The 24,972-nt window shown below is 58.2% G+C and overlaps 1 protein-coding gene across 1 annotated transcript in view; it reads right to left on the bottom strand.

Moving 5' to 3' along the window:
* The window catches only part of ZBTB46 (zinc finger and BTB domain containing 46), a 61,860-nt gene that overhangs the window by 17,659 nt on the left and 19,229 nt on the right, over window positions 1-24,972 (bottom strand). Inside the window, exons 2-3 of the mRNA XM_012772982.3 lie at window positions 16,414-17,383; window positions 3,367-3,651 (exon numbers count right to left, since the gene is read on the bottom strand). Coding sequence (XP_012628436.1) covers window positions 3,367-3,651; window positions 16,414-17,350 — 1,222 coding nt within the window. The 5' untranslated portion in view covers window positions 17,351-17,383. The remainder of the gene's footprint in view (window positions 1-3,366; window positions 3,652-16,413; window positions 17,384-24,972) is intronic.

Here is a 24,972-nt window from a genome sequence, read left to right as displayed (position 1 = left end):
CGCAGAGAAACTGGGTTTCCACCGCAGCCCAGACAAAATGGAGCCGCGGGGCCCTGTGCCGATGCCTGCCAGACGTCTGGGTGGCCTCGACGGGGCCGGGTCACGGCCGGCTGCTCCCACGGCCCCTCGGCCGACATCCGCCGCGGCACAGCGGGTCCTTCCCGGAGGGGCCAGGGAGCCGGCCTCTCTTCCACGTTGGGCAGCACGGCTCCGCCCAGGGCCGCCCGCGGAGCCCTCGATTCTCCTTCAGAAATGGTGACACTCGGGGCGGGACTTCTCACGCGTCTGGTGGCCACACGGCGCCACGCTCGTCAGGGGCGGCCCCACGCCGGGGTCGCCTGGTTTATCTCGGGCGGCGGCCTGGGCGCAGCGCGGCCTTCTCCGCGGGCGGGGGACGGGGGGCGCACGTGCGTCAAGGCCCCGGAAGGGTCACGTGCCCCACACGCGGCAGCCGCGTCCTGAGCGGGAGCCACACGCCTCGGTGTCCCCTGGGGCGCGGTGGCTGCCGATGGGGGGAGGGGCACGCCGGCCACGGCTGAGAAGGCGGCGGAGTCAAGGAGAATCTCGTTAAGCCGAATCAGGAGGAAAGGCACAAAGCGTCCCCCCCCTGCAAAGAACGCGTTTAGAGGACTGACGAGCGAGCAACCGGACCACCATCTGTGGAAGTCCGTAGCCAAGCCAACATCATCAGTCCTATGAAAACAAGGAACTATTTCGGTTTTTCCAGAATGTTCCGGAACCATCCCCAAAGGCCGCTCTGTCTTGTTGGTGCATCGCCTGCGTGTTTGACGTTTCTCTGAATCAGAACCCCGTTCTCTCTGCCCTCCCGCTCTCGTGCAGAACCGCCGTGACCGGACTCGTTCACGTGACCACCTGCGCCGGGTCCCAGGGAGCGTGGGGGCGGAGCTGGGACCCCACCCAGCCCCCACGGCGGCGCCGCCGCCAAACCCCGAGCCGGGGCGCGCTGGCGTCTCCCTCCTGGTTCCCCAACGGCGTGCCACGTCCCTGCAATGTGTGCGTGACTGCACCCCGGTCACCCCAACGCAAGACTCCGCTCTGGGGAAGGTTCATCACCCACGACCAGCGCGCGGAGGCCGCCAGTCAGGACACTGGCGCAGCGCAGACACTGGCCAGCCCGGCCCCGCAGCCCCTCCGCTCCAGACAGAAGCGTGGGAGGGAGGCTGGGGAGCGAGGCCCTGGCCGGGTGTGAGGCTGTTCTGGGCGCACAGCGCAACCAAACGTTCTAGGGGAGGACAGGGATCGCGACAGCCCCTACCCGGCGGGACCAGAACGCAGGACCCAGAGGAGGACGGGGGAGAAGCCACAGGGGCAGGGGAAGCAGGAGCGGAGGTTTCACCTCCTGGACCCCCACGCGGGGCGGGGGTGAAATCTGCAGCTCTGGGCTGATCGCGCCCTCCCCATCCCAGACTCACCGCACAAACGCCAGATCATAGATCATTTCCCCCCATCCCACGGCCGCCCTCAGGGACAGAGGCGTCCCGGTCAGTCCTAGGCACCACACGGCGGGTCGCTGTGACAGCCCCGCCTGCGAGAAGCTTATCACGCTGCGTAGGAGCCTCAGACTGGAGCAGATGCCAAAAAAACCCGCAGCACGAGACAGCAGTCGGAGCGGGGTCAGGACGCGCAGTCTGCCCGACCCTCTCGGCCGGGCCGGGCCTCCACCGCGTCCCCCGGCCCGTCCCGGCCCCCACAGCCCGGCCCGTCCCGCTCCGGCCGAGACCCGCCCTCGGACCCCTGTGCTTGCGAGCCCCGGAGCCCCGAGTGCCCGGACCTGCCCGAGTTGCCCCGACACCCTGGGGTCGCGGCGAACCCACAACCTCTGCCCACAAGCGCGTTTTTGCATTTGCGAAGGGACAGAGGCTAACGCCGGGGCAAGCGCCACGCACGCTCCCCTCTCCCGCGCCCTGTGTCGTAGAGACGCCGTGTGGTTTTAGATTCGCAGCTGTGCAAGTGTTTTAAGAAGGCGTTTAGACGCGTGCCCAGTGCCGGGCAACGCGTCCCCGTCCCGTCACCAGGCAACGGCTTTCGACTCCGCACGAGGAAATGAAGAGGAGGCGCGCTTGGTTTCCGCCGCGGTCTTTATTAGCCACAGACAGTCGCGGGCGTCTCCACTCGCGCCGGCACAGAGACGCAAGAGAACATCTCAGGGCTCGAGCAAACAAAGTTGTCAGAACGCAGCGTAAAGATCAGAACAGAGGCGCGCTTCCCCGCCCCCAGCGTCACGGGCGACTGCAGTCTTCGCAGGGGCGCCGCGTCCACACCGCTCAGCGCACGCTGGGCGCGGGGCCACCGGAATGGGGCGCCCCCCGCCGTGGGGACCAGCGGGGACCCTCCCACACCCCCGCGACGCGCCCGGTGCCAGAGCCGCGGCTGGGCCCTGGGGGGCCACGCAGCTTTCAACTGCGAGAGCCGAACACGCCCGTGTCCCGGGCAGGGAAGTCTCGGGTGACGGCGGCTGGGCAGGGGCTGCACCTCCAGCAGCTCTTGGAATTCGGCTGGAGATAGTCACGTTTTATGTACAAGATCCAACTCCTTTTTAAAAACTCCTACGTGACCGGCGTTCTCCATGGAAACCAAGCAATGACACACACCCCGACTCCCGCTCACAGGGCTTTCCTGCCCGTCCCCCCCTCCACGCGGAAGGAATCGTGGCCTGTAGGCAGGACGCCACGACCGGCTGGGGGAGCCGTGCAGCCCCCGGCACACAGAGACCCCGCCCCGGCACACAGACCCCGCCCCCGGCACACACAGACCCCGCCCCCGGCACACAGAGACCCCGCCCCCGGCACACAGACCCCGCCCCGGCACACAGACCCCGCCCCCGGCACACAGACCCTGCCCCCGGCACACAGACCCTGCCCCCGGCACACAGAGACCCCGCCCCAGCACACAGACCCTGCCCCCGGCACACACAGACCCCGCCCCCGGCGCACAGAGACCCCGCCCCCTGCCCCCAAGACCCAGCGGGGCTCGGGGTCCACGTCTGCTCACTCCCCGTGTGCACACTCGAGCCAGACGGGCTCCGGGTTGAGACCCTTAAATCCGAGCATGAGACACCCCCGCGAGCCCTCGCTGCCCCCTTCCCGTCGCCCTGACAACCGGTCGCCCTGACGACCGGTCGCCGCCCACTCTGTGCAGCCGCAGCCCGGCAGGCCCCAGGGGACCCGAGAGGCCCGTCCAGGCTGTGCCGAGGCCTCACCACGCCCGAAACCCGGAGGTCAGAGGTGCTGCCGCCCGGAGCCGACGGCCTGCGGGGACGACCCCACCGACCTCGGTCTCACCGCGCAGCTCTGGGCGACCCGAGCGAGCCAGAGCAGAGCGCCACGGGGGCGGGGCCGCACTTACGGGACAGCGCGTGGGCGCCCTTGGGCAGGTACTCGAACAGCAGGGAGCCGTCGTCCCCCAGCACGTCCGCCTTGAGGGACAGCAGGCTGTTCTTGCTCATGAGCGCCGCGCGCAGGTTGGCCACCGCGGTCGCCTGGTGCAGCGCGTCGTCCTTCTCGGGGGTGAGGGGCGGGCCCAGGTAGCCGGCTTCCCCGCCCAGCAGGCCGTCCTCCACGTGCGCGAACAGCTCCGCCCGCTCCCCGCGGCTGTCCGAGCCGCCGGCTTCCGCGAGGGCCAGGTCCGCACCTGGGGGCAGGGGACACACGTTAGAGACACACGGGTGGGCGCGAGACGCTCCAGGGGGAAGCGTGGGGGGTTTGGGGGGAGGAGGCCGCGGGGCCCAACCTAGCTCCCACCAGGGCCAGGGCCCCAACCCAGCCCATCTGCCTGGTCCGCCCGTCCGTCCTGCCAGCCCAGGTCGCGACCCCCCTCGGCCTGCACAGTGGTGGCCCAGGTCTCAGGGGCAGCTGGACTCTGATGGACGGGGGCCACCCCGGCCCCGCCTGGGGTCAGACCTGGCTCCGGGCTCTGCTCCAGGGCCCAGGGCGTGAGTCGGGCTCTCGGGGCTGTGGTACTTCTGCCCTTCCAAGAGGAAGAAAGACTCAAGATGCATCAGTGACCCAAACGTGAGAGCTAAAACTGTTAAACGCTTAGGAGAAACTGTGTGACCCCAGATTTGGTGACAGGGTCTTAGACACAACACCAAAAGCACAAGCAACAAGACAGGTAAATTGGACTTCTCCAAAATTAAAGACTTCTGTGCCTCAAAGGCCACTACCGAGAAAGCGAGAAGACAGCACACAGAACGGGAAAAGCAGATCTGCAGGTCCCAAGCGTGAGAATGAAAACACACGGTGGGACCCGATTTGAAATGGGTGAGAACATCTGACTAGACATTTGCCCAAAGAACACACAGAAGTGGCCAATGGGTGCACGAGAAGATGGTCACTCATCACCAGGGAAGAGCCCAGCAAACCACCAGGAGAGTCCACCTCCCTCCGACCCAATGGCTGGAATGAAAAGTTAGATAACACGCCCAGCGCGGTGGCTCACGCCTGTGATCCCAGCACTCTGGGAGGCCGAGGCGGGAGGATCGCTTGAGCTTAGGAGTTCCAGACCGGCCTAAGCAAGAGCGAGACCCCGTCTCTACTATAAATAGGGAAATTAGCCGGACATGGTGGCGCATGCCTGTAGTCCCAGCTACTCGGGAGGCTGAGGCAGGAGGATCGCCTGAGCCCAGGAGTGTGAGGTTGCTGTGAGCTAGGCTGACACCACGGCACTCTGCCCAGGGTGACAGAACGAGACTGTCTCAAAAAAAAAAAAAGTTGCACAGTAACACTGGCGAGGATGACGCTGCTGGTCGGAGTGCCAACTGCTGCCCCCGTGGGGAGGTGGGCAGTCCCTCCAGACGTGAAGTGCAGAGTTGCCAGGGCCCAGCTACCCCACTTGCAGGCGCACGCCCAAGAGAAACGAGAACACGCGTTCACACGGCGGCAGCTGGCGTGTGGACGTTCACGCAACACCATGCACAGCCCTCCATCTCCCGCAGAAAGGCAGACACGCGTGGCCGGCTGTGCGGTGCAGGATCTTCCGGCCACGAAGAGGAACGGCGCTCCAACACAGACCGCGTCGTGGACGGACTTGGAAATCGACGAGCTCGGTGACGCCAGACGTGAAAGGCCACAGGTCACGTGAAAGGCCACAGGTCACGTGAAAGGCCACAGGTCACGTCGTTTCCTTTCTTTTTTTTTTTTTTGAGACAGAGTCTCGCTTTGTTGCCTAGGCTACAGTGAGTGCTGTGGCGTCAGCCTAGCTCACAGCAACCTCAAACTCCTGGGCTCAAGCGATCCTCCTGCCTCAGCCTCCCGAGTAGCTGGGACTACAGGCATGTGCCACCATGCCCGGCTAATTTTTTCTATATATTTTTAGTTGGCCAATTAATTTCTTTCTATTTTTAGTAGAGATGGGGTCTCGCTCTTGCTCAGGCTGGTCTCGAACTCCTGACCTTGAATGATCCTCTGGCTTGACCTCCTAGAGTGCCAGGATTAGAGGTGTGAGCCACGGCGCCCCAGCCTAACTTTTTTTTTGAGATGGGGTCTGGCTCTGTCGCCCAGGCTGCAGTGCAGTGGCCCAATCACAGTTCATTGCAGCCTCGATCTCCTGGGATCTTCCTGAGGCGGGAAGTGATCCTCCCGGGTAACTTGGACTATAGGCTTGTGCCACCGCAAAATTGCTACCTTTTCAATGGGTATTGTGTTAATAATTTTTAAAAAGTCCTGATACCCAGAAGTGTGATTGCTGGATCACACAATAATTTTATATTTTTAATTTTTTTTTACATTGCCACACTGTTTTCCACAGACGCCGCACATTCTGCGTTCCGAGCCGCACACACAGGGCTCTGCTTCTCCACGTCCTCCCAGCACTCGGCGCTTCCCCAGCGGGTGTGAGGCGGTGTCTCCCGCACTTTGACTGCATCTCTCATTATTAACAACGTTGAGCTGCTCACTGGCATTTGTACGTCTTTGGAGAAATGTCTGTCCAGTCCTTTGCCCACTTCTGAATAGGGTTGTTTCTTTGCTTGCTGTTGAGTTTTAGGAGTTCCCTATGTATTCTGGGTTTCAATCCCTTGTCCCATAAGTGGTTTGGAAGCATTTTCTCGCAGGAAGAGGGTGAATTTTCAACTGTGGTCCTTGACAGGCATCAGGATCAGAACCACAGGGACAGGGACCAGAACCATAGGGACAGGGACAGGGGTCAGAGCCACAGGGACAGGGACAGGGGTCAGAACCACAGGGACAGGGACAGGGGTCAGAGCCACAGGGACAGGGGTCAGAACCACAGGGACAGGGACCAGAACCACAGGGACAGGGGTCAGAGCCACAGGGACAGGGACCAGAACCACAGGGACAGGGACAGGGGTCAGAGCCACAGGGACAGGGACAGGGGTCAGAGCCACAGGGACAGGGACAGGGGTCAGAGCCACAGGGACAGGGATCAGAACCACAGGGACAGGGACCAGAGCCACAGGGACAGGGACAGGGATCAGAACCACAGGGACAGGGGTCAGAACCACAGGGACAGGGACCAGAACCACAGGGACAGGGACAGGGGTCAGAACCACAGGGACAGGGACCAGAAACACAGGGACAGGGACAGGGGTCAGAACCACAGGGACAAAGGGCATGAAGCCAGGGAGGAGGACAGGCGACGTGGAGCCGGAGCAGAGACACCCTCGGGCCACTGGCCGCCGTCTGCAACGCCGCTGGAACAGAAATGCACAGGCCGTTCGTGAACATTCTTCGGAGCGGTGCCACGAGGGCCCAGCGGCTCGGGCCGGCCTCCCTGGGAAGGGCTCACCCGCAGAGCAGCTCAGAGGGAGCCCCGAGGGGCACTGGGGCCCAAGCCGGGCTGGGAGGCCATGTGTGCCCCGACCCACGGGGCTGTCACCTCCTGGGGGCAGCTCGTCCTGCGTCCTTCTACCTGGACAGGCCTGACCTCAGGAGTGTGTGCAGCACCCTGCCAGGGGCAGTGACGCCCAGAGACACCCCGGGGGCTGTTCAGGCTGCTTCTCACGCCTTTTGGAGATGTCTGAAGGACATTCTCTATTTTCTCAAACTGTGTTCCATTTACTGTGTTTCTGTCAATCCCTCCATGGTGCATCATGTTAACGTTGCATTTCTAGCAACTAAATGTGCAGATTATGTCAAAATGTAAACTGAGGCCTTGCCTTAGTGGTTAGGGCTGCCGTAACCAACACCGCAGGCCGGGCGGCTCAGCCAGCACGGATCTGAGTTTGCGCACACTGGAGGCTGGAACGTACCAGAACGTGCTGGAATGTACCAGAAGGTGCCGGAACATGCCAGAGATCTGAGTGGGGAGAGGCCTCCCTGCCCGAGTGGCAAATGTGTCACCTCCACGTGAACTCTCCTGGCTTCTCCTCGGCCCTGGGAGCAGAGTGTGCATATGCAAGGTGTCACCTCTCACAAGGACACCAGCCCTGTCCGGTTGGGGCCACTCTTGTGACCTCATTTAACAGGAATGACCTCTCTGAAGGCCCATCTGCAAATACAACCGCACCCGGGTTCGGGCTTCAGCACAGGAATTCGGGGTAGGGGTGGGGGACACAAAAATCCATCTATAACAGGATTAAAACCAAAAAGCACCTGATTTTAAAACCATTTTTTAATTATTTTATTTTATTTTATTTTATTTTATTTTATTTTATTTTATTTTATTTTATTTTATAGACAGGGTCTCACTCTGTCACCCAGGCTGGAGTGCAGTGGCGTCATCATAGATCACGAACTCCTGGGCTCAAGCGACGCTCCTGCCTCAGCCTCCCAAAGCACTGGGATTAGAGGTGTGAGCCACCACACCTGGCCCCAAACCAAAATTTTAATATAGGTTATGTTAACAACGTAAGTTCAAAAGCATGTAAAAGAAATCAGGATCAGCCGGGCACGGTGGCTCACGCCTGTAATCTTAACATTCCGGAGGCCGAGGCGGGAGGATCATTTGAGGTCGGGAGTTCGAGACCAGCCTGGGCAACACAGCAAGACCCTGTGTCTACAAAAGCTTTAAAAATTAGCCGGGGGGATGGTGGTGGTGGTGCCTGCAGTCCCAGCTACTAGGGACGCTGAGGCAGGAAGAGTTTGAGGCTGCAGTGAGCTATGATGACCCAGTCTCTAAAAAAAGAAAAGAAAAGAAAAGAAATGTAATTATGCGGAAAAAATGCTTACAGATGCACTTTGTCTAAAATTTTACTTCTCGCTTTACAAGTGTTTAAAATTTATTCCTTATTTCTAAAGTGCCACGCTTCTTATCCAAGCTAAAATCACGTTTCCTCATTTACTACAACCATCAAAAAGTTCCACATAAGAAATTCCCTTTAACGTCACATAGCTAGTTAGTTAGCTTTGTGTCGTTGTATAGTCAGTCAGGTAACTCGGTGGGTAGGAGACGGGCTTTTGGATGTCGACCCTGGAGCAACTGAACACCCCTGAGCAGGGGCGACCCCCGACCCTCTCCTGCCACATGCAAAAACCAACTCCACGCATGGATCTTTGATAAGATTTCTAGGAAAACACCACAGGAGAGTCTTTGTGACCACCTGCGAAGGTGCCTTAGATAGGACCCAAAGAGCATGAGCCGTAAAAGAGGAAACTTCACAAATGGGACTTGATCAAAATGTAAAACGTCTGCTCCTCAAAAGACAATTTTCAAGCTGGGGATGGTGGCGCATGCCAGTAGTCCCAGCCACTCGGGAGGCTGAGGCAGGAGGATGGCTTGAGCCCAGGAGTTGGAGGTTGCTGTGAGCTAGGCTGACGCCACGGCATCCTAGCCCGGGCAACAGAGTGAGACTCTGTCTCAAAAAAAAAAAAAAAAAAAAGACATTGTTCAGTGAAAAGGGAGCCAGAGACCACAGAAGGCGTTTGCAAAGCACACGCCCAGCTTAGGACCTGCAGCCAGAACATACAAAGACCTCTCACAACTCAGCGATGAAAAGGGCAAAAGAGTCGGACAGACACTTCCCCGAAGAAGAGATGTCGAAGGCAAGTAAGTGCATGAGGCTGTTTGTCGTCACTGGTGCGAACCATCTCCTGCTCACACCATGGTAAGTTGCAGTGCGAACACCCTAACTAATGCAGGGCAAAAAGACCTCCACAGCACTCCACAAAAAATGACCTGTGAATGGGTAATAAACCCTCAAAAGAAATTCAACATCATCAGCCATCAAAGAAATGCAAATTGAAAACCATAGCCGCCACTCCACAGCCTCCAGAATGGTTGAAACTTAAAAGACAGCGCACGGAACTTCACACGCCCCGGCTGCGAGTGTAAAATCACACACCCGCTTAGGAAAGCCGCCTGGCGGTTTCTCATGAAGCTAAACATATGCTACCCCGCGGCCCGGCAACTCCACTCCTGCGTATTTACCTAAAGGCAACCGAAACACGCGCACACAGAGACTCGCACGAGACTGCTCACTGCAGTGTCATCCATAACAGCAAACGCTGGAAGCAGCCCAGTGTCCACCAACAGGTGAATGAGTAAGCAAACTGTGTCACAGCCGGACGACAGGACATAATCTGATTTATTGCTGCGTACAACAGGAATGAGCCTCAAACACACGCCAATTGTCACCGCGCCGGGGCGGAAGGGACGGGAAGGGGCGCGGCTGGGGCCGGAGGAGCCCAGGCAGCCGCCCGGGAGGAGGTGCAGCTGCCCTGCCCTGGGCGGGACAGTCAGACAAACCTACCCAGGTGACAAAAATGCACAAAACTAACCACACACAAATGAGCACGGGAGAAAATCGGGGAAACGTGAATAAGGTCGGTGGATTGTGTTAATAACCAGACAACATCCCAGTCCTGTTTGTGGCATTTTTACAGGGTGCCACTGCTGGGAACACTGCACAGAGGCTGTGTCCGTCTGTTTTGCACTGCTGTGACAGAACGCCACCTCTATGGACAACAGAAGTTTATGTCTCACGGGTCTGGAGGCTGCAGAGTCCGGCATCGAGGAGCGGGCGTCTGGCGGCATCTGGTGAGGGCCCTGTGGCTGGGGCACACGCTGCAGAAGGTGGCAAGGAAAGAGGGGCGGGGCCCCAGCGCAGGTCCCACCCTGAGAGGGAGGAGCCCTCGCCCCCTCCCAGGGCCCCCAGCACTGCTACAAGAGCACTTAGATCTCAGCCTGAGGTTCCGGCCAACACTCAACCATAGCAAAGAGCACACGGATTTCTCTAAATGGTGCTTTTTTTTTTTTGAGACAAAGTCTCACTCTGTTGCCTGGGCTAGAGTGCCATGGCATCAGCCTAGCTCACAGCAACCTCAAACTCCTGGGCTCAAGCGATCCTCCTGCCTCGGCCTCCTGAGTAGCTGGGACTACAGGCGTGCGCCACCATGCCCGGCTAAGTTTTTCTATATATTCTTAGTTGGCTAATTAATTTCTTTCTATTTTTAGTAGAGACGGGGTCTTGCTCTTGCTCAGGCTGATTTCGAACTCCTGACCTTGAGCGATCCTCCCACCTCAGCTTCCCAGAGTGCCAGGATTACAGGCGTGAGCCACCGCACCTAGCCTCTATATGTTTTTTTTGTAACTGCATGTAAATCTGCCTATCTCAAGATGGAAAAAAAAGTTGAGTAACACAAGCCGGACACAAGCCCACAGGGTGGTCTGCCCAGGAGGCTGCCCTGGGCAGGGGCTGACTGGAGGGGGCTCCAGGACTCTGGGGTGAAGGAATGTTCTCTGTCTTTTTTTGTTTTGAGCCAAGTCTCACTCTGTTGCCCAGGCCGGAGTGCAGTGGCGTCCTCATAGCTCACCGTAGCCTTGAATTACTCAGCTCAAGCCATCCTCCTGCCACAGCCTCCAGAGTAGCTGGGAATGCAGGGACGTGCCACCACGCCCAACTAATATTTTTATTTTTCGTAGAGATGGGAGATCTCACAATGTTAGCTCAGGCTGGTCTCAAACTCCTGGCCTCAAGTGATCCTCCTGCCTCAGCCTCCCAAAATGCTGGGATTACAGGCGTGAGCCACCGCTCCTGGCCACTATCTTGTTGACAGAGGTACACATGTTTGTCAAAACTCACCAAACTCCCCACTCGAGCGGTTAAAACGAAAGAGACAGACGACACACAAAGCTGGCTAGGGTGTGGAGTGACCAGACTCCTCGTTTGTTATTGGTGAGGAGGTCAAGCAGCCACTTAGGGAGAAAGTTCGGTGGTTTCTATGAATTTAGACACATCCCTTCCCTACGACCCAGCCACTCCACTCCTAGGTATTTACTCAAGAGAAGCGAAGACAGACATCCACAACACAGGCTTGCCAAAATGTTCCCAGAAGCTTTTTTCACAGCAGCAAAACCTGGCAACGGCCCAGATGTCTAGCGACAAGAGACCAGATAAACAAGAGGCAGAATATTCAGACAATGGAAAAGGATGCCACGATAAAAAAGGCACGAACTACAGGTGGACGCAGCAACCTGGGCCCGGCACAAACACCCAGGCAAGGCAGACACCTCCCAAGATGACGGCACTGCACGGGTCATTCGGATGGAGCGGGTCATGGATCACACAAAATCGACCCAGACCTGTGAGGGGAGAGTTGTCAAGGCGACTGCCTGTGGGGGAGGGGCTGCCTGTGGGGGAGGGGCTGCCTTGGGGGAGGGGCTGCCTTGGGGGAGGGGCTGCAGGTGAGGGGCCTAAGGGGGGGCTCCCAGAGGAAGTCCTGCGACTTGGTAGGGCTAGGTACCTGCATTCATCAATGCTTATCAAAGAACGCATTCGAGATTGGTACATTTCACAGCGTATAAAATTTAGCTAAAAGACATAAACACGTTTAGCTCCAATTACCAATACGCCCGCTGTAGCATCTGGGATGGCATATACTGATGTCTACAACTTACTTTGCAATGCATTAGAAACGAGACGGGTTTGGGGGCTGTTAGATGGATAAATATGTAATAAAGCAGCCACAGCAAAATGTTACCACTGGGGGTCCGGGCAGTGGGCATGTTCTCCGTTTCATTTTTTTCCAACCTTAGATGTGAATATTTTCCCAATACAACGTTAGGGGTAGAAACAAAAAATTAACCCAACTATAAACCTGAAATGTGTACAGTTTATCGTACATGTATTATACCTCAAAAAAATAGGAAATAGGGATGGCAGCCAGGCGCGGTGGCTCACGCCTGTAATCCTAGCACTCTGGGAGGCCGAGGCGGGCAGATTGCTTGAGGTCAGGAGTTCGAAACTAGCCTAAGCAAGAGCGAGACCCCATCTCTACTATAAATAGAAAGAAATTAATTGGCCAACTAATATATATACATATATATAAAAAAATTAGCCGGGCATGGTGGCGCATGCCTGTAGTGCCAGCTACTCGGGAGGCTGAGGCAGGAGGATCGCTTGAGCCCAGGAGTTTGAGGTTGCTGTGAGCTAGGCTGACGCCACGGCACTCACTCTAGCCTGGGCAACAAACGAGACTATGTCTCAAAAAAAAATAGGCCGGGCGCTGTGGCTCACGCCTGTAATCCTAGCTCTTGGGAGGCCGAGGCGGGCGGATTGCTCAAGGTCAGGAGTTCAAAACCAGCCTGAGCAAGAGCGAGACCCCGTCTCTACCATAAATAGAAAGAAATTAATTGGGCAACTGATATATATATAAAAAAATTAGCCGGGCATGGTGGCGCATGCCTGTAGTCCCAGCTACTCGGGAGGCTGAGGCAGAAGGATCACTCAAGCCCAGGAGTTTGAGGTTGCTGTGAGCTAGGCTGACGCCACGGCACTCACTCTAGCCTGGACAACAAAGTGAGACTCTGTCTCAAAAAAAAAAAAAAAAAAAAAAAAAAAAAAAAAAAAAAAAAAAAATAATAATAAATTACCATCATATGACAGCAGCAACAGGGGACCAGTACAGCTCATGACCCAGAGCACCCCGAGGCCCCTGCCCGAAACACCCCACCGTGAGCACTGAAAGACTCACACTGCAGGGTCCGGCCAGCCAGCAGTGGGGCTTCTGTGCTCCTCCCGTGTGCACCTCATACTTCAGTTTTTAAAAAGTTTGCAAGAAGTGGTGGCATAAGAGTTTTCAAATGAGCACTTAAAAATTATTCTTTTTTATTTATTTATTTTTTTTGAGACAGACTCTCACTCTGTTGCCCAGGCTAGAGTGCCGTGGTGTCAGCCTAGCTCACAGCAACCTTAAACTCCTGGGCTCAAGTGATCCTCCTGCCTCAGCCTCCGGAGTAGCTGGAACTACAGGCATATACCACCATGCCCCGCTAATTTTTTACTATATATTTTTAGTTGGCCAATTAATTTCTTTCTATTTTTTTAGTAGAGACGGGGCCTCGCTCTTGCTCAGGCTGGTTTTGAACTCCTGAACTTGAGCGATCCTCCCGCCTCGGCCTCCCAGAGTGCTAGGATTACAGGCATGAGCCACCGCGCCCGGCCTGGGCTAGAAACTTCGAATGCACTTTGTCAGACCCTCATCGGGCTCCCCCGCAGTCAGGGAGGCCAAGGGGGTGTCAGCGTGGGCCTGGCCAGGGGCCTGCCAATCGGCACCAGTGAGCGCTGAACCCCACGAGCACATGTCAATGCACCCTGTCTCTTGGAAGCTGCCGGGTTAGAATGCATCTGGGCTTCTGCTTGGAGAATCACTCTGAAAAGCTAACAGGGCCCAGGGCCCCCAGGGCCCGAGGAGGAGGCCCCAGCGAGCTGCAGTGCCCACTGATACTCTTCTTTAGAAAAGGCCTTTTCTCCTCTAAATGGAATGAGAATAAAAAATACTCTTCTCTAAGATGTAATAAATCTTTAACGAAAACAAACTGAATTCAGCCGGGCGCGGTGGCTCAAGCCTGTAATCCTAGCACTCTGGGAGGCCGAGGCAGGTGGATCGCTCAAGGTCAGGTGTTCAAGACCAGCCTGAGCGAGAGCGAGACCCCCGTCTCTACTAAAAAAAATAGAAAGAAACTAATCGGCCAACTAAAAATATGTAGAAAAATTAGCCGGGCATGGTGGCACACGCCTGTAGTCCCAGCTACTCAGGAGGCTGAGGCAGGAGGATCACTTGAGCCCAGGAGTTGGAGGTTGCCGTGAGCTAGGCTGACGCCACGGCACTCTAGCCCGGGCAACAGAGCGAGACTCTGTCTCAAAAAAACAAAACACCCCAACAAACTGACCTCCATGGAGATCAGGATTTAGGCTTCCAAACCCCTGCCCCAGGGCCGGGGAGGAGGACGGAGGCTTGAGGCTCGGGGAGTAACCGGCGGCCACGGCAACACGGGCAGCATCGTCCCACGCACAAGCCCACGGCCGCCTGTCCCGTCTTAGCAACTCAGACTCAGATGACGGAAGCGTTGCACGGTTGCCTTGGCAACCCAAGGGATTTACCACTCTGACAAAAGTACGCAGCCGAGATCACTTGTTGGATTCTAAAAACACCTTCTGCTCCACAAGTGCATTTAAGGCGCCCAACCCACAGGCTAAAGGATCGCACCGTGTCTTAAAACCCCGACCGCTCTGGGAGGCCGAGGCGGGAGGATCACTCAAGGTCAGGAGTTTGAGACCGGCCTGAGCAAGAGTGAGACCCCCATCTCTACTAAAAAAAAAAAAAAAAAAAAAAAAAAAGAAAGAAGTTAATTGCCCAACTAAAAATATATAGGAAAAATGAGCCGGGCATGGTGGCACAGGCCTGTAGTCCCAGCTACTCGGGAGGCTGAGGCAGGAGGATCACTTGAGCCCAGGAGTCTGAGGTTGCTGTGAGCGAGGCTGGCGCCACGGCACTCACTCTAGCCTGGGTGACAGAGCGAGACTCTGACCGGAGAAAACCACAAAAGAATACACACCTCAAGCAGGTCTCACAAAGGCCTCCAGCACGTCACCCCCAGGCGATTTATGGCCCTGCAGTCCTGGGACCAGGGGGCTCCTCAGGCTGGGGGTGGGGGCAGAAAGGAGCCCGCAGGAGCCCCCCCATGCCAGTCAGCGGCCCGGCCCAGTGTGCCGCAGCTTTCGTGACTGTGGTGAAATTGCCGGACATGACCTTCCCCACGCCAGCCATGCGTGCCCACAACTCAGTGACAGCAAACGCCGTCACTCCTCGCTGTAAGGACCATCACAGCTCACTGCCGCCTCCGTCCCCCAGCAGCCAGGACTCCACAGCACCTTCCCGGACCTGGGGCAGGGCCTGGCGTCTGGGAGCAAGTCCTCCCCGTGCCGCCGGCAGGGGGAGACGTGAGCCTGTCCCCTGCCCGCTGCGGCCGGGACGGGCTCGGCGCAAGCTGCGGCCATTGTCACCCGCTGGGCACAGAAACAGCACCTGGGACTCAGCAAACCTTTGAGTCACGATTTGCTAGTCTGGGAGACAGACATAAAACCGTCACTCAGGTTTGCGAGGAATGGCTGCGGCAAAGCTGAGCTCAGAGCCCCTGGAAACTGACACCGTGAATCTACGTGGGCCCGGGAAGAGACCCCACGCTGCACAGCCACGTTTGGGGCAAGGGGAAAAACTCCCGCCTTTTCATTCGAACCTGCACTTTTTTTTTTTTTTTTTGTGAGACAGAGTCTCACTCTGTTGCCCAGGCTAGAGTGAGTGCCCTGGCGTCAGCCTCGCTCACAGCAACCTCAAACTCCTGGGCTCGAGCGATCCTCCTGCCTCAGCCTCCCGAGTAGCTGGGACTACAGGCATGCGCCACCACACCCCACTAATTTTTCTATATATTTCTAGTTGGCCAATTAATTTCCTTCTATTTTTTGTAGAGACGGGTCTTGCTCTTGCTCAGGCTGGTCTCCAACTCCTGAGCTCGAGCGATCCTCCCGCCTCGGCCTCCCAGAATGAACCTGCACTTATCAGCGAATGCCACGTGTACATCCCCCGCCCTGAGAGGCTGCTCTGCGGCGCAGCTTCCTCCGACAGCCATGTCCACCCCCACACCCCGTCTACCCTCCAGGTCCGCGAAGGGTCGCCCAGGTCACCGCAAGCCGAGGTTCCAAGGACAAACACATTCACGTGACTCTCTGCTCGACTCGCAGGGCAGCAGCGGCCCAGCAAACCTGAGGGGTGGGGCCCGAAGCTGAGGCCGCCCTGTGACCGGCCGGGTCAGTCATCCAGCCGGGCTCTCGGGGAGCCCCCACACGCAGGGGAGCCGCCCCTGTGAGCCAGACCTCAGCCCGACCAGGGGCGAGGCGGCCCCCCCAGGGGTCACCCAGCCCCGTCCCCTCGGCCTCACAGGAGCCCTTGGGAGGCCCCGCGTGTGGGAGGTGCCAGTGCTGTGCTGACGGGGGCAGGCACGTGGGGCTCCTCCGGGCCCTGGAGCCACCCAGGCCTGGGAGACGCGCTGGCCACACTCCCTGGGGGCTCACCGCTTTCCTGCCCAAGGAGGGGACCCAGGGGGCCAGCAGCGAGGGCCTGGACAGGCACCGCTCCATGCACAACAGGGACAGCCACGAGGCCACGGGCACACGTGCCCGGGGCGGCCGACCCCGCCCGCAACAGACAGAGGGCTTACTTGAGTCTCGCCCGCCGAAGGGCCACCCGGATGCGGGGAGAAAGGCGCAGCCCGGGGAGCTGGCCCGGCTGTCGGCCTCCACCTGCTGTGTGATGTGCCGCACCGTCTCCTTGTTTTTCCGGTTCTTCCTGCGGCCCGTGGGCTGCCAGCCGTCCCCGGCACCCTGCTCCGAGAAGGAGTTCTGCGCGGCCCCGTCCTTGGCGGGCGGGAGCTCGCCGCCCCCGTAGGGCGCCGGCGAGACCTGCTCTTCCTTGATGCGCAGGGGCCCGTAGCCCAGGTCGCCCGGCCACAGCGGCTGCGAGGCCGCGTCCTCGGGGCCCTCGGCCTTGGGCTCCTGGTCCTCCTTGCCGTAGCTGCTCCCGCCCTCGTGGCAGCTGGCGATGGCCGAGTCCCCGGAGGAGTTGGCGGGGCTGGTGCGCCGCGCCAGCCAGGGCGAGATGCTCCTGCCCGCCATCACCGCGGAGATGAGCGCCTCCGTGCTGCCGCCGGCCGCCGCGCCCACCTCGAACTCGGCCAGCTCCTCGGAGGCGTCCGACTTGATGCTGATGTCCAGCGCGGCCTTGATGAAGTCGTGGCAGGCCTGCACGATGTCCGTCATCTGCAGGAAGCTGGCGGCCGACATCACCTCGATGACGTTCCTGCTGGTGAGCGCCAGGTGGGCCGAGTACATGAAGTCGATGATGGCCTTGAAGCCCTGCGCCGTGACGATGTCCAGGTGCGTGACGGTGGCCTGGTCCGAGGTCTTCTGCACCTGGCAGTACAGCGTCTTGAAGTAGCGGCTGCTCCCCAGCAGCACGTTCTTGTGCGCCTTGAAGACCTTGCCCTCCACGACCACGCAGGCGTCACACAGCACGCCGTGCTGCCTCTGCTCGTCCAGCTCGCGCAGCAGGTGCCGGTAGTGGGACGCGATTTCCATATCTTCCTTCCGGTTGTTCATCGGGGAGCCCGGGCGCCGCCTCTTCTACAGACCCTGCGGGGCGAGAAGGCGAGAGTTACCCACAGCTCGGCACGGCAGGTGAGGCCGGGCGGCGCGGGAGCAGGGCCTGTGCCCCACCCACATGCCAACGCGGGGGCGGGCGGGCACCGGGAGGCAATGCCGCAGGAGCCCACCCACCCGCAGGGCCTGGCCGCAGGTGGGCACAGGTGTGCCCAGGTGTGCACAGGTGTGCACAGGTGCAGTGCCTGTGGCTTCTCCTGCCGCAGCGCAGTGCCGGGAGGGAGCGGGAGTGCGGCCCTGAGGAGGAAAACCAGAAACAAGTTCCCCTGCTTGTTCCCCCAAACACGCCCATAAACGGACTCCAGGTTCCCAGCAGATTCCAGCACACCGGCCGCCGGCACGTCCCAGAGCAATGAACACACACGCCAGGGTGGAAGTGGCTTCCTTCCTTCCCAGACTGGAAGTCTCAGTTAAACAGCACAAGTCGGGGGCTGCACCCTTCACACTAGGGGAAACACCCTGTAAAGTGTGTGTTTGTGTAACTCCACACACAAAAACCCACAGGAGCAATAGGATGTGGTGCGTACGTTCACAGCCTCCCCCCTAAAACGTCCAAAACATCTGAGCTCAAACCGGATCGAATCTGCAGGGTCCCTGCCCAGCCGGGGGGCGCGAGACCAGCTCAGCCCCGAGAGGGCTCGCTGTTGGCTGTCGGGGGACATGAGCAGAGAGAAGCCTCGGCGATGCCCCCAGCCCCGGGACAGCCCACGGCGCAGAACCGGGGAGACCTGAACTCGCGCCTGGCCTGGCAGACTCTCCCTCGACTCAGTGCTCCCGACATCGCGTCTCATTTTCTACGCTCGCTGCCGCTTCCCGAGGCTGCCCCAGCAAAGCGCCACAGACTCTGCGGCTCAAACGACAGGAGTGTATTCCCTCGAGGTCTGGAAGCCAGAGGCCCGAGACTGGGGCGGCAGAGGGCCCGGCAGGCTCTGTCCCCGGCCCTCGCCGGCTTCCGGGGGCCGCTGTCGCCCTTGGCACCGCGCAGAGGTGTGGCCCCGATCTCTACCTCCATCTTCACCGCGCATCTTCCCGCCTGCGCCCGCGTCCAGACTTCCCGCGTACGAGGACGGCAGTCACGGCGGGGTCAGCGCCACCCCAGTGACCTCATCGTAACCAGTGACGTCTACGTCTGAGACAGCGAGATCCTGTCTCAAAGAAACCAAAACAAAAAAGCTAGTGCACCTGGAGCCCGGGTTCCGGTGGCTCCGAGCCCAGGTGGCCCTTGCAGATGGACAGGGCACCCTCGGCCAGCCCTGCTCGGCCCCGCGGTCCAGGCTGCGCTGCCCTGTGGCCAACGGGATTAACCAGCCACAGGCCCCAGGCGCCAACATCTGCCCCAGCCCCTCCCGTCCGGGTGGGGCGTCATGTCAGATGACGGGGAAGGGAAGAGGAAAAGCCGCCTATCAAACCAGCCCCAGGCGGCCGCATCACTGGAGTTTCCGTGCAAGCAACCGTGTGCCTCCCGAGAGCTTTCTCCCACCAGCACCGAAGGGGCAGGGATATCAATCACGCAGCTATTTTAAAAGTTATGCACAGGCCAGGAGCGGTGGCTCACGCCTGTAATCCTAGCACTCTGGGAGGCCGAGGCGGGCGGATTGCTCGAGGTCAGGAGTTCAAAACCAGCCTGAGCAAGAGCGAGACCCCGTCTGTACTATACATAGAAAGAAATTAATTGGACAGCTAAAAATACATATATAAAAAATTAGCTGGGCATGGTGGCGCATGCCTGTAGTCCCAGCTACTCGGGAGGCTGAGGCAGGAGGATTGCTTGAGCCCAGGAGTTTGAGGTTGCTGTGAGCTAGGCTGACGCCACGGCACTCACTCTAGCCTGGGCAACAAAGCGAGACTCTGTCTCAAAAAAAAACCAAAAAAAAAAAAACGCACAGAGGCTGCTCTATCGAAGACGCACACTTACTACTCACGCCAGCTCTTCCACGCAGCTCCTAATGCTTCCTGGGCAAAGTCCAAATAAACTACCACATCTGAGGACACACGGGAACCATGAAATCTGAAGGCTGCCACCGTGTTCCCCCGAAAATAAGCCCTACCCATAAAACAAGCCCCAGCAGGATTTCTAAGCATTTGCGCAATAGAAGCCCTACCCTGAAAATAAGCCCTAGTGACGGGCGTGGCTATGCAGCGCATCTGCACAGCCCATGCATTTCGTCCTGCAGCGGGAAAGACCACATGCAGCCCTTCTCATCTGCCCCGTGAGAGCTCTAGTGCTCGACAGGAGAGATCGGGGCTGATGGTTCTAAAGAAAATAGAGTCGCAAGACATTCAGGATGGAATTCGGGGTTCAGAGAGTTATGGTGATGTTCCAGAAGAAGACGACTTCACTCTATTTGAATCAATGTAGATGGTTGTACCGTACTTAAAAAAAATAAGATATCCCCTGAAAATAAGCCCTAGGGTGTCTTCTTGAGGAAAAATAAATATAAGACCCCGTCTTATTTTCGGGGAAACACGGTACGAATATATTTCATTTGCTGCACTGTGTGTTCAAAGCCTTCATGTGGGGAGCCAGGATGGGGTTACTTCGTCTCTTCGCCCCTAAGGAGCTCCACCAGGAAGGCCATTTGTTCTAATAAAAATGCGAAATCCTGGGTGTGATTCGGACCTTGTGTCGGCCGTATCCAAACACCCTCAGTCTGTGCGGCGGGAGCCGGGCGCAAACTGTTCCCCACATCCAGACCTCGTCTCACCCTTCTACCCCCGCCTTAAAGGTTCTGCGTTCGGTTAGGCTGCATTTAAGCATTTCATTTATAATTTTGCTTAAACTGTGACACAACACCGCGGTCCCCAACCCCGGGGCGCCGGCACCGATCCGTGGCCTGTTAGGGAAACCCAGCCACGCGTCACCCCCCCCCACCGCCCGTGTCCCCACCCCATGAAACCGGCCCCTGGTGCCAAGAAGGTTGGGGACCAGTGATCTAACAGACAAACGAGCACTTTGAAGTGGTCGAGCTTTAGAGCCGAACCGTCTGAACCCGGTCGCACGGCCGGGAGGGCTCCCGAGAGAAGACAGACGGCCACCGACCGAGTTTAACTTCGCTCTAAAAACTGCTCTTGGCCGGGCGCGGTGGCTCACGCCTGTAATCCTAGCACTCTGGGAGGCCGAGGCGGGTGGATTCCTCAAGGTCAGGAGTTCGAAACCAGCCTGAGCAAGAGTGAGACCCCGTCTCTACTAAAAGTCGAAATACTGGACTGAAGGTTTCACCAGAAAAAAATAAAATAAAAAAAAAAATAAAAGTCGAAATAAATTAATTGGCCAACTAATATATATAGAAAAACTTAGCCGGGCGTGGTGGCACATGCCTGTAGTCCCAGCTACTGGGGAGGCTGAGGCAGGAGGATTGCTTGAGCCCAGGAGTTTGAGGTTGCTGTGAGCTAGGCTGACGCCACGGCACTCACTCTAGCCTGGGCAACAAATGGAGACTCTGTCTCAAAAAATAAATAAATAAATAAATAAATAAAAACTGCTCTCCTTAACTGTTTTGGTGAGATTTTTTTTTAATGGGCAAACATGTTGAGCAGACACATCACAGCACCTCCGTGGCTAACCAGGGTCGGCTGCTCAGGGTCAGCAAAGGAAAGCCGCAAGGAGACACCGCTGCCCGCCCACGAGAAAGGCCACGTGAGAAGGGCAGCCACAGCGGAGCCGGCGGCGAGGCCAGAGCAACCGGAACCTCACACGCTGCGGATGGGACACGGCGCTGGCGTCTTCCACGCTGGAAAACGGTTTGGCAGAGTCTTCAAGACAGGCACCGCACGACCTGAACTTCCAGGGCTGGGTACCTGCCCAGGAGAGGAAAACATACGTCCACACAGAGACCCCCACGCAAATGCTCACGCAGCGTCATTCGAAAAGGTCGGATTTTGGGGATCACGCAGATGTTCGTCAGCGGGTGAAGGACGAACTCGAGGGGACAGGTCCGGACAAAACGAGGAGCGCGTCTGGTCCCCTCTGGGTGGAACTCCAGGGAACAGCCTGACCTGGAGGCCACGGCGGCCCCCGATCGCCCGGGCTGGGTGGGGAGCAGAGGCTGGGTGGGGAGCCTGGGGTGGCCGGACCCGGACGGGACCAGACCCCGTCTCAACGCTGCTCGTAGTGCCACATGTCTGGGAACTCATCGAATTACACCCCTTAAACAGGAACAGTTTGTTGTATGTAAATTGTACTCAACAAAGTTGATTAGAAATTTATTTTTGGAAGAATATTCTTGCACAGCTATAATCCTGTGCTCATCCATCCGATCGCCATTTGCTGTGGACCAAATAGCGCCCCAAGTTCGCACGTTGGACTCCTCACCCTCAGTCCTTGAGAACGTGGCCTCGTTTGGAAGTGGGTCATTGCAGATGCATTCAGTTAGGTTAAGAGGAGGCCCCTGGGTGGACCCTAATCCGATATGATGGGTCCCCTTACAAAAAGGGGACGTTTGGGCCGGGCACGGTGGCTCCCACCTGTAATCCCACCTGTAATTCTGGGAAGCCAAGGCGGGAGAATCCCTTGAGGCCAGGAGTTCCAGACCAGCCTGGGCAACATAGCAAGCCCCCAACTCTACAAAATAGCCAGGCATGGTGGTGAACACCTGTCATCCCAGCAACTGGGGAGGCTGAGGTGGGAGGATCACTGGAGCCCAGTGACACAAGGTCACAGGGAGCTGTGATCACGCCACTGCACTCCCTGTCTCTAAGAAATAAATGAATATGGCTGGGCGCGGTGGCTCACGCCTGTAGTCCTAAATGGAAAGAAATTAATTGGCCAACTAAAAATATATAGAAAAAAATTAGCCGGGCATGGTGGCGCATGCCTGTAGTTCCAGCTACTCAGGAGGCTGAGGCAGGAGGATCGCTTGAGCCCAGGAGTTTGAGGTTGCTGTGAGCTAGGCTGACACCACAGCACTCACTCTAGCCTGGGCAACAAAGCGAGACTCTGTCTCAGAAAAAAAAAAAAAAAAGAAAGAAATGAATAAATGCGAAGGGGAAATCCAGACACAGACACGGGGAACACACCAGCTGCGGGCGGGAGTGAGGCCCCCACAGCCAAGGACCAGCCAGGAGGCAGAGACGGGCCTGGAACCGCCGGTCCCAGCGCCTTCCGGCCTCCCGGTCTCGAGGGGGTGACTGTCCCTTAGACCTTCCCCGTGCCGTGCTCCCCACGGCAGCCCCGGGACCTGACACGCAGCACTGAGGCACAGAAGCCAACAGCCCACCTGCCAAGGACAAGCAGGTGTGTTTGGGGGCAGCTGAGCGTTCGCTCCAAGAAGGACCCCCACCGGCGGCATGGCATCACCCTGAGCGTGCACAGGGCTGGCTGTCCTCCGAAAAAGCTGAGGTTGAGACGTGAATGATGAGAAATCATTGTCCAACTTGAATTTTACAAACATCGTATTATCGATGTTCATGGTTGCATTTTTTTTTTTTTTTTTTTGAGACAGAGTCTCACTTTGTTGCCCAGGCTAGAGTGAGTGCCATGGCGTCAGCCTGGCTCACAGCAACCTCAAACTCCGGGGCTTAGCGATCCTCCTGCCTCAGCCTCCCGAGTAGCTGGGACTACAGGCATGCGCCACCATGCCCGGCTAAGTTTTTTTTATATATATATTTTTTAGTTGGTCAATTAATTTATTTCTATTTTTGGTAGAGACGGGGTCTCGCTCAGGCTGGTTTCGAACTCCTGACCTTGAGCAATCCGCCCGCCTCGGCCTCCCAAAGTGCTAGGATTACAGGCGTGAGCCACCATGCCCGGCCTAATGGTTGCATTTTAAATATAAAAAGGAGTTTCAGATTGGAGAGAAACACTCCAAGAAACGTTAACAGACACCCTCAGACAGCCAGACGTGGGGCGTGCCCCGAGTTTTTCCTGGTGAATAGGCTTTTTTCATTTTTTTTGAGACAGAGTCTCGCAATGTTGCCCGGGATAGAGTGCCGTGGCGTCAGCCTAGCTCACAGCAACCTCAAACACCTGAGCTCAAGTGATCCTCCTGCCTCAGCCTCCCGAGTAGCTGGGACTAAGGTGTGTGCCCCATGCCCGGCTAATTTTTTGTATATATTTTTAGTTGGCCAATTAATCTCTTTCTATTTTTAGTAGAGACGGGGTCTCGCTCTTGCTCAGGCTGGTTTCGAACTCCTGACCTTGAGCGATCCTCCCACCTCAGCCTCCCGGAGTGCTGGGATTACAGGCGTGAGCCACCGCGCCCGGCTATGAATAAGGCTTTCGCTTTTCCACCCTGTGCCCGTGTGGCCTGAAAACGTAGACTTGGGCTGACACCCCTCGACGGCCCACCACAATCTGCGGCCCAGCCCCTTCTTGGTTCCCTCAGTGGATCCCAGCTTCACGGAGGACCCAGCCCGAGCCCACTTCCCTCTCCTGGGGCACCCCCCGCCACACCTGTCCCGCCCCTCCCTGCCCTCGGTCCACAGGTCGGTGTGGGGAGCAGCAGCCCAGAGACCATCCCAACCTGCCAGGACAGCACAGGAGGGACACATGGAGGGGCCAAGACCTGCACGTGCTCAGGGTCACAGCTGACCTCAAGGAGCAGGGCTGGGATTCACAGCCCCGAGTGGCCGTCCCACCCTGACCCTGACCAAGCCCGGGCCCGAGCCTCCGTCCAGCTGCAGAGCCGGGCAGCATGGGGGGAGAAAGCTCGGGACCCCACACCCTGGCCCAGCCTCCCCACTGACCCCGAAAGGTGCAGGGCCACCCAGGGGTCCAAGGGCTGCAGCCATCGGACACCACATTCGCAGAAGAACCCCCAGCGCAGGCCAGGCAGCCCAGAGCCTGGCGGGGTCACGGTGGCCACTCTGAGCCTGAGCCCAGGGGCGGCCGGGTCACAGCCAGACAGTCAGGACAGAGGCAGCAAGACCAGCTCTCTGCAGGACAGCCTGGCAGGAGAGCGGGCAGTGGAGACCCTGGGGACGGGCCACCGGGGAGGAAGGGCCGGAGGGTGAGGGGGACACCCCGCAGTCCCCCCTCTAGCCATGCGCCTGGTCGCCCGAGGGGCTGCCGGGCCTCAGAGTGGCATCAGCCACTGCCACGGGAACCGGAAGGAAGCCACCGTGCCAGGAGATGCAGGCCACAGTGGACAGGGTCCCGGCCACCCTCCTCCAGGCTCTGGCACAGGGAGAGGGAGTCAGGGCCCTGGGGCCCAGACCTCAGAGAAGGACCAGCCCAGGAAGACGCTGGGAAGACACCCCCCGGGGCCGCGGCAAGGCCAGACGGGGCTGGTGCCGCAGGAACTTCCAGCTTCTTTCTCTGGCTGCTGGGAAGTCAGCTTAGGGGAATTTCCCTGTTTTGTGGGCTGGGAGAAAGAAAGGGGAAGAGGCCGCTCTTTATGCCGTGCCTCCTTCCAGGCTGGAGTCTAGCTTCTAGAACTTTCTTTCATCTTTAAGTCACATGATGTTAATGGGCAGCTAAACTCCTATTCGCTGGTCTAGGTTACGGAGGAGGCATCTAGCAATACCCGTGAACAGGTCAGATCTGCAAAGGCAAATTCTGCCATGGATCACACCAGGAATACAGAGCCCCTCCCGGCTGCCAACGCTGCCTCCTCCTCCAGGAA

This window comes from Microcebus murinus, chromosome 16 (assembly GCF_040939455.1).
Source record: "Microcebus murinus isolate Inina chromosome 16, M.murinus_Inina_mat1.0, whole genome shotgun sequence".
Lineage (NCBI taxonomy): Eukaryota > Metazoa > Chordata > Mammalia > Primates > Cheirogaleidae > Microcebus > Microcebus murinus.
This window is presented reverse-complemented; position numbering and strand designations above follow the sequence as displayed.